This window comes from Musca domestica, unplaced genomic scaffold (genome assembly GCF_030504385.1).
Source record: "Musca domestica strain aabys unplaced genomic scaffold, Musca_domestica.polishedcontigs.V.1.1 201, whole genome shotgun sequence".
NCBI classification, from domain to species: domain Eukaryota; kingdom Metazoa; phylum Arthropoda; class Insecta; order Diptera; family Muscidae; genus Musca; species Musca domestica.
In genome coordinates this window covers 810,889-820,535 of record NW_026712252.1, presented here as the reverse complement: position 1 = coordinate 820,535, position 9,647 = coordinate 810,889, and the positions used below count along the sequence as shown (strand labels likewise).

The following is a 9,647-nucleotide window of genomic DNA, read 5'->3' as shown; positions in this document are numbered from 1 at the left end:
AAAAATGCATAATCTAACAACCTCCTATTGGCGCCGTATAAAAAACATTTAAAAATCTACTTATTTTTGATAAAACATTTAAAAAATATTGACATATCAATGTTCTCAAGCGTTGATGCATCTACCTATATTCTTCTACCATGTCTAGATCATGCAATAAATCCTGATAATATGGATTAATCCGAAAAAATATTGTATCTGAACATGTAATTACGTTAATACAAGGCTTTTGGTTTTCAACAATTTACCGTATATCACCATTATTTTTTCCGTAATTGTTATTTATATTTTCGTATAAAATAGAAAACACAAAAGGAATTGCCAAAAAAAATTGCCTGTACGAGAATTTTTTTCTTATTTCCATTGCTCTTAGATCTCTCTCTCATTGCTACTAGTCAACTTTGCTTTAGGCCAGTTTATTTGTGACAAGTCTCTGTTTGTAGGAGGGAGGAGTAAGGGGTATTGCTCTAATATTAAATTTAATTATTTTTGTATAACTCGATATAAATTAAGAAACTTAATTAAATACTGAAAACAAAATCAAAACATCAGCAAGATTTCCTCATTAATATCTTACAATTTTCTCCTATCTTAAATAGCTAATTCCAATTGCAATTTATTACCCCTCAAACTCGACAGCACATTGGCAACCCTGCCACAAATGAAGAACTACTACAACACAAACTGTCAAATGCCGGGTGAAAGCATTGAGAAGAAAGAGATCAAAACAAACTCGTAAAAGTTTTTCACATCTGTTGTTTAAAAATAGAATTTTGAAAATTCCTTCGGCGACGATTTCCTCAATTCTCTCACATGCAATTCAATTGTTCTGAAAAGATCGTGGGTGATCGAGAAAATTCGGGTCAAAAGAAAATTTGTTTTCTGTGAAGAGTGGGGAAAATCTATAAAAGGTACAATTGCAGCCAACACATTTGGTAATAACTACGAGATACGTGACTCATAAAGATAATAAATATTAACAAAATTGAGATATTTTCAATATTTGTGTTCTTGTAGAATCAACGGAAAGTGAAAACCATTGAATATTTAACGTAATGACAAGTTCGAATGCAACAGATGACCAACAGCAAGGGGCGGAGGCTCTAACCTATAAAGATAAAGGTAATCAGGCCTTTAAAGATGGCAAATACGATGAAGCCATCAAATTGTACACACAGGCCATAAAGAAGGGTGAAAAACATAAAGAGTTACCAATATTCTATAAGAATCGGGCTCAGGCCTATTTGAAGGAGTCCAAATGGGAAGAAGCCTTGGCTGATTGTAATGAATCATTGAAATTGGCACCGAAAGACCCGAAAGCCTTATTCAGACGTGCCCAAGCCTACGAAGGTTTGAAGAAGTATCCCGAAGCCTACAAAGATGCCACAGATTTGTTTAAGGCAGATCCCGGTAATCAGTCCGTGCAACCAATGCTGAAACGCTTGCATTTGATTGTCCAGGAAAAAGCTGCCGAAAATGCCAAGACTTCCAACAAAGTACAACAAATGATGGAATTGGCCTTTGAAATGGCAACACCCATTGATAAACGCCGTTCGGCGGTGAACAATCTCTTAGTTTTAGCCAAAGATGAAGTTGGTGCTGATATGCTGTACAAGGCTGGATGTATTCCGAAAATTGCATCAATTACAAAGGTGGAAAAAGACGCCGATATTTATGTCAATTTTGTACGTGTGGTAGCGGAATTGTGTGCCAATTCAGTGGACCGCACCAAGGGTGTTCTAACCGAACTGGGTGTACCATGGTTCATGCGGGTGCTCGATCACAAGCACGAAGAACGTGTTTCAGCTGCTCAATATTGTTTACAGACAATTCTCAATGCCCTCTCTGGCATGGACATCAAACCCGATAGCAAACCCAACAAGGAATTGGTTAAGGAGAATCAAAAGGAAATCGATACCATGCTGTCATGTCTCTTGTACAGTGTTACAGATCGTACTATTTCGGGACCTGCACGTGATGCTGTTATTGAATTGCTAACACGTAATGTCCACTACACAGCTCTGGAATGGGCTGAACGTTTGGTAGAGTTAAGAGGTCTTTTCCGTTTGTTAGATGTATGCTCCGAGTTGGAGGAATATAAATATGAAAGTGCCATGGACATTACACCCTCTTCGCGTACTATTGCATCAGTCTGTTTGGCTCGCATCTATGAGAATATGTATCACGATATAGCCCGTGGCCGTTTTATGGAGCAAATTGATGAGTACATCAAGGACAAGCTATTGGATCCTGATCTAGAGTCCAAGGTTAGAGTAACAGTTGCCATTACTTCCCTGTTGTTGGGTCCTTTGGATGTGGGTAATCAAATTATTGGCCGAGAAGGTATTCTACAAATGATTTTGGCCATGGCCACCACCGATGATGTTTTGCAACAGAAAGTGGCCTGTGAATGTATCTATGCCGCTGCCTCCAAGAAGGACAAAGCAAAGGCCTTGTGTTCCGGTGGTGTGGATATTCTGAAGAAGCTCTATCACTCCAAGGATGATGGTATACGTGTTCGTGCCCTGGTGGGTCTTTGCAAAATTGGTAGTTATGGCGGTGAAGATGCAGGCATTCGTCCATTTGCTGATGGCGCCAATCTAAAGTTGGCTGAAGCTTGTCGTCGTTTCCTCATCAAACCCGGTAAAGATAAGGATATTCGCCGTTGGGCTGCGGATGGTTTGGCCTATTTGACATTGGATGCTGAGGTCAAGGAGAAATTGATTGAAGATAAGGCTGCAATTCATGCTCTTATTGATTTGGCCCGCACCGGAGATCAGTCGTGTTTGTATGGTGTGGTCACGACTTTTGTGAATCTATGCAATGCCTATGAGAAACAGGAAATCTTACCGGAAATGATTGAATTGGCCAAATTTGCCAAGGTTCACATACCCGAAGAACATGACTTGGATGATCATGACTTTGTACAAAAACGTATTGCAGTCTTGGCCAATGAAGGCATTACCACAGCCCTGGTGGCTTTGTCAAAAACGGAAAGCAATAATTCACGTGAGCTGATTGCACGTGTGCTCAATGCCGTTTGCAGTCTGCAAGAATTGCGTGGTAAAGTTGTTCAGGATGGTGGTGTTAAGTGTCTGTTGAAATTGGCTCTAGAGGGTACAGACAAAGGTAAACGTCATGCTTCGCAGGCCCTGGCACGTATTGGCATTACTATCAATCCCGAAGTAGCCTTTGCCGGACAAAGAAGTTTGGATGTCATTCGACCTCTATTGAATTTATTGCCACAGGAATGCACAGCATTGGAGAATTTTGAAGCCCTGATGGCCCTCACAAATTTGGCAGCTATGAATGAAACTGTACGCTTGCGTATACTCGAAGAACAAGGTTTGACGAAAATTGAATTCTACCTAATGGAAGATCATGAATTGCTCACCCGAGCGGCGGCCCAATGTCTCTGCAACATGGTGATGTCCGATGAGGCAATCAAGAAGTTCGAAGGCGACAATGATCGTGTGAAATTCTTGGCCTTACTTTGTGAGCTGGAAGACGAAGAAACGGTTAAGGCGTGTTCCGGTGCCCTGGCCATATTGAGTTCTAGTTCAAAGAAATGTATTAAAAGATCTTCGACATTAAAAATTGGCTTGAAATTTTACATGTTCTCATCGCCAATCCCAGTCCCGCGGTACAACATCGTGGTGTTGCTCTCATATTGAATATGATCAATGCCGGCGAAGATATTGCCCGGGAACTTTTGCAAACAGATATTATGGAATTGTTGAGCGGTCTTTCGCAGTTACCTGACGAAAGTCGTGCCAAAGCCAGAGAACTGGCGCTGGAGTGCCTGAAGGCTGCGGAAAGTTTTAAGCTGATCGAAAAAGCAGAATAAATGCAATTAAGAGATTTTAGAAATGCCGAAAAAAGTTAAATACATTTTCATCATATTATTTATATATTTACATACATAGTTTGTGTTGTTTTTTTTAATCATCAGCAATGTATTTTAATTTAATCATTAATTCTTCATTTATAACATCTGACAATAATTGTATGTTTATGTACTTAGATTAGTGAATTGTTTCACTGTATTTCTTTTCTGTTTTTACGAAGAGTAAAAAATAAAAATATTTTTATAAATGTTTTTTCATATAAAATGGAGATTTTTTTAATTTTTTGAAAATAATTGGGTCCATGTTTCGCCAATTCATCCACGTAGCTGGTACCTCCTTATTCATGTTCATGTTTACCCACCGTCTTTAAAGCCTGGAATGATTGGTACACGACCCTATTAAAATAAACATCCATCTATCTTAGAACTTACTTATGTCTTAGCAATGCGACCCTATTTTTATAAACTCCACCATGGAAAGGTGGTGCAGGGTATTATGGTATGAAGATATGCGTCTGTCTGTCAGTGGAACTCAAGATATGACCCATATTATTTGACGTAGAGCTTTGAAACACAATAGAGCTTTGAATCCATACTGGTGGATGGATGGTTCGCATTGAAAATTAGCTATATCCGTCCACATTATTCTATAGCCCTCCATGGAATGGTAAATTCGGATTTTCGGTATTTTGACGTTTGGAACCACATTTTCTATTGGATTTGTTTAAAATTTATAATTTTAACGTGTTCTAGCTCCGATGCCAGAACATTGTCTATATAGGACCAAGTTTTCCCATAGGTCCCACAAAAATAAAACTTCCAAAATTCGGTGTTTAAAGGATTTTAGGCACAATTTTCAAAGGAATTGTTTAAAATTTGTTATTTAGAGTTTGTAATGAGTTCTGTCTTCGATAGCAGAACATTTTTTATATAAATCGACGTATTTCTATAGGCCCTTTCTAGGCATATCTCCCAATATTGGGCATTTTGATGATTTGAGCCACATTTTCTAACGGAGTTGTTTGAAAGTCGGTGTTTGTACTTCGAAGTGGGTTCTAGTTTCAGTGGCAGAATATTGTCTAGATAGGTCCTCGTCTGGCTATAGCGTTCATATAATGGTACCTTTGGATATGCGGTATTTTTACGATTTAAACCACATTTTTCATGGAATTGTTTCAAATTTGATATTTGAAATTCGATTCGAAAATCGATAACTTTCCCTGTAGCAGAACATTATCAATGTAGGTTCACTTTTTGGTATGACGCCCATATAACGATTGTTTTTACAGCAACTCTTGTTTGTATCCTGATAATCCGGGCTGTAAACAAAGTTCTTCTGGAGTGAGTGGGGGTAATTTTGGCTGGGCAATTAAAGAGGTGCAGCGTATTGTGCTGGCCGGACAGACGCACATCTTCGTCAATTCGAACCCAATACGAATTGAGACGACTGCTCCAACCTGAACGTTATTTGTTCAAAAACTAGGTATGTCTGCTGCAATGAATGGGTATGAACTTCGAGGACGGCATTCAGAATTATTGATGGCATCTGTGACTGATTCAATAGAAATGTCTTTCAGACCAACCTCATAGGTTTCTTGATCTAGAGGCTATCTCTTCTCTAGATCATGTATGTCCTTCCTTCTCCCTCTCTAGATCATGTACTCTGAGATCAATATCGATAGAAGATCTAACAGAGAAAGATTCGGCTGGGCTGTATTAAACCTTTTTGATTTAAAAATATTTTTTTTTGTCATAACCAGTTGTAGTGTTCATTGGGCACTATTCTGCTTGGCCGAACTGGTTCGTCAGACCCAACAAAGTATATACATTCTTGATCAGCGTAAAATACTAAATCGATTTAGCGACGTCCGTCTCTCTCTCTCTCCATCGAACGAATTGGGACAGAAGGCTAAAATTTTGCACACATGTGTATTTTGCGCGTAGGCAGGTTATGTTCGTAAATGAGTTAGGTCGGTCCACGTTTTCGTATAGCCTCCCATTTAACGGTACCTCTCAATAGTAGGTATTTTGATCATTTTAGCGACATTATAGACCGGAATTGTTTGGAATATCGTATTGGATGATCTTGATAGATATTTTAACTTATAACGGGAAAATATCTATGCAGGCCCACGTCTTCGTATACTCCACAAATAACGGTACCTCACAATATTCGACATTTTTATGGTATTGGAACCATTATTGACCGGAATTGTTTCAAATTTCAGATCTAAAGTTCAAATTCTTATTGGAAGTTCGAAAATTATCTATGCATGTCCTTGTCTTTGTATAGCACCTCCCCCACCAATTAACGGTTTTCATTTAAACTGTATTTTTTGACGAAATTTTTTTAAAGCTTACCAAGTTTCTTGTTGTTGTTTCTGTGCCATATTTAGCTAAAAATGCTTACCGGTGCTGGCATGCGACAAAATCAATTCAAAATATTATTATAAACGAAAAACTGCAATCATTCAGCAAATTTGCGACAGTTTACAGCGGCAATCACCTTCTTGAGAACTGTTATCAGTAACGTGTGGCCATATATAGAATTCATTGGCAGCTGGCAGAAGAAATACCAGTACAACTTTACGTCAGATGTTCAGATAAAATTCAAAATAGTAATAACAAATGTTGGAAATTATTATTATCAACAATGAAATTTAATATTTTTGAAAAGACTAATTGTTTTTGTTTGCTTTTTTTTACTTGGAGGGAACGTGCAATTATTGTCGTCGGTTGGGTGGGCATGTCTACAAGGCAATGTGATAATAAAAAAATAGAGCAAAGATGACACTGATCTATGACAAAGATTTGATTCCCAAATGTTGTTTGGACTCCGGAAAATCAATACTTCATAATTGCAAATTAATGCTGGAAAAGGAGACTTTCTGAGAACTTTTCGTATATTTGGTGAGTTGATCTGTTATAGTACTTTGTTTGGGCCCGCTCGCTAGCTATCTTATCGTTTATATTTCCATTTTAGGCGAAGGCGTTTTTTACAATTTCTTATCAACTATCATTTTAAAGCAACACTAAGGTTAGCTAAGCGTTTAGTAACTGCGAAATTTTCGCATAAAAGGCCTCAATGAGAGAGAAAGTATTTTAATTCAAAGTTTAGCATTCAAACTGTACAGATTAGACTAGTTCCCGCAACAAAAAATGAGTCTCTATAATGCCGATGAATTGGAAGCCCCGTCATGGATAAATCAAGAATTTTTGGAAAAAGTTCTGACACAATATGAAAATAATGTGGATGTTGAGGTTGGTTGGTTTACACAAAGTTTAAAGCAAAGAAAAGTCATTTTTTCTTGAAAAAAAGAGGTGTAGGAGAATATTTCTGCTACTTTCCCTCAGGCCTTCTATATTGAATTGGACAAAGTAAAGGATGAACGCCTTAATTAATTGTTTTCTTTTTTTTTAATTTTTTTTTTCTCCACAGGTGGTGCAATTCGATTTGAGTCCGGCCAGCATGAAAGGTGACCATTATGCCAGCATTATGTTCCGTTGCAAGGTGCAATATCGTTTCGATAAAAATGCCAGTGTTAAACATAAATCAATGATTATTAAAACCCTACCCATGGAGGAGGGTTTCAAGAGGGAAATGCTGATGGAATCGAATTTGTTTGAAACTGAAATCGATATGTATGCCGAGACATTGCCCAAAATTGAAAAGATTTTGGCAGATTGTGGCGAACCCACCAAACTGTCTGCAGAGTAAGTCCATGAAATTATATTTATATTTGAAAATTGAAAACTATTTTTAAATTTTTTTCTTTTAGACTCATCTATTATGCCCTGGAACCGCATAAGGTTATCATATTTGAAGATCTTTGTGAATCCGGCTACGATACCATACGATCACGTTTCCTCAACGAAGATGAAATCAAGGCAGTCTATCAAAAATTGGCCAAATTACATGCCGTCTCCTATATGTTGGGTCACAGTGAAGAACACGAATTGGTTACCAAATATCAATATGGCATTTTGAGTATGGATAGCCCACAGTTAGAGCAAATGATGGAAGATGGCTTGCGTAATTTCATTGATATGCTATCGTGTCACGATGAGTTTGATGTTTACTATCAAAAAGTTAAGGCCATGAAACATTTGGTAAATCCGAATAGTAAAAATCTCTATAAAGCCTATCAGCAGCAGCAACAGAGCAAGGGAGATATTTTTGTCCTGAATCATGGTGATTTTCACATGAAGAACATGATGTTCCGTTTTAATAAGAGCAATCAAATGGAAGATTGCATTATGGTTGACTATCAGATTAGTTGTTATGCCCCGTCGAACATTGATTTGGTGTATTCACAAATAATGATGTTGAGTTCGGAATTGAGATTAAAACGTCATGAATTAATGCAGTACTATTTTACGGAATTCATAAGGATTCTTAAGAAGGTTAACTATCAAGGGGATTTGCCATTGTATTCGGACTTTCAAATATCCGGTTTGAAATATCGGCATTTTAGTAAGTTTTTTTGAAATCATTATAATCATAATGATAATTTTAATTTAATTAATTAATTTAATTTTAATTTAATTAATTTAATTTTACTTAGTATTATTATTGTTATTATTAATAATAATATTATTATTATTATTAGTATTATTAATATTATTATTTTTATTATTATTATTATTATTATTATTATTATTATTATTATTATTATTATTATTATTATTATTATTATTAGTATTATTATTATTATTATTTTTGTTAATATTATTATTATTACTATTATTATTTTTATTTTCATTATTACTATTATTATTATTATTATCTTTATTATTATTATTATTATTATTATTATTATTATTATTATTATTATTATTATTATTATTATTGTTATTATTATTATTATTTTATTGATATTTTTATTATTATTGTTTTTTATAGTTATTGCTATTATAAATATGATTGTTATTATTATTTGTTTAATATTATGTTTACTAATACGTTTTAATTCTATCGTTTTTGCAGCCATCTTTTTAGTGTCCACCTTCCTACCCATGGTTGTGGGTTTCATTGGCAAATCAGCCGAGGATCTGAAAAATGTCGATATCGGCAAACAGTTTGAAAATCCTGATATGATGTCCATGGTTTATCGTATGCCCGGTTTTGTCGAAGAAGTTCGTAAATTTATGCCAATTTTACTAAAGGAGGGCTACCTGGATTGAGATTTGAGAATATAATTGATTTTTATTTTATTTTATGGTTGTTATTAAAATAAGTAAAATTGTTATGATTATTTATAGTATTTATGTAAAATAGTTCATAATATTTATGAACATTTACATATGAATATATCAATAAAGTAAAAAAGGAATTTATGGAAATGTACGGTAGTTTGGTAATATAATATTATAAAAGGTCTTAAATCTGGAACCAGGTACCTTTTAGTAATAATGATCTGTCTTTCAGAAGACAGGTACCCGAAGTCCTCCAATTTGGGATATAAGATCCCCATTCTCTCAATAAACCCAAGATCAGATTTGTTGCTAGGGTAATCGGTGGACAAACTGTTGCAGATATATAAAATGCAAAGAGAGCAATTTTGAGTATTGTCGTTGTCTACTTCAATTCTCTCCCTCTTTTTCTTCTCCAGTAAAATCATTGTTGTCAGTCTATGAAATAGGAAGAAAGCTATTTGGGAACTCTGTTGTTATATTGTAGGCTATATGAAGCCCTCGACTTCGAATTGAATGCATATACAGGGTGAGATGAAAAAACTGCAAACAACTTCAGACTGCTGTCATTTCTAAGCCACTCGACCGACAGCTGTTAAAATTATTC

General features: G+C 35.7%; 2 protein-coding genes across 2 annotated transcripts; both read left to right on the top strand.

The window, feature by feature from the left end:
- Window positions 1-697: 697 nt before the first annotated feature.
- On the top strand, window positions 698-4,112 carry LOC131802386 (protein unc-45 homolog B-like). Its single transcript, XM_059122579.1, is given in 3 exon segments — window positions 698-911; window positions 1,018-3,573; window positions 3,576-4,112. Coding segments are annotated over 2 exon segments (2,790 nt in total). The 5' UTR covers window positions 698-911; window positions 1,018-1,055; the 3' UTR covers window positions 3,848-4,112.
- A 2,252-nt stretch (window positions 4,113-6,364) lies between these two features.
- On the top strand, window positions 6,365-9,190 carry LOC131802376 (uncharacterized). The gene is made up of 6 exons (XM_059122564.1): window positions 6,365-6,465; window positions 6,560-6,757; window positions 6,831-7,108; window positions 7,287-7,561; window positions 7,627-8,321; window positions 8,835-9,190. Exons 3-6 carry the CDS (start codon window positions 7,007-7,009, stop codon window positions 9,029-9,031), a joined length of 1,269 nt encoding a protein of 422 aa, XP_058978547.1. The 5' UTR covers window positions 6,365-6,465; window positions 6,560-6,757; window positions 6,831-7,006; the 3' UTR covers window positions 9,032-9,190.
- The last annotated feature ends 457 nt before the right edge of the window (window positions 9,191-9,647 follow it).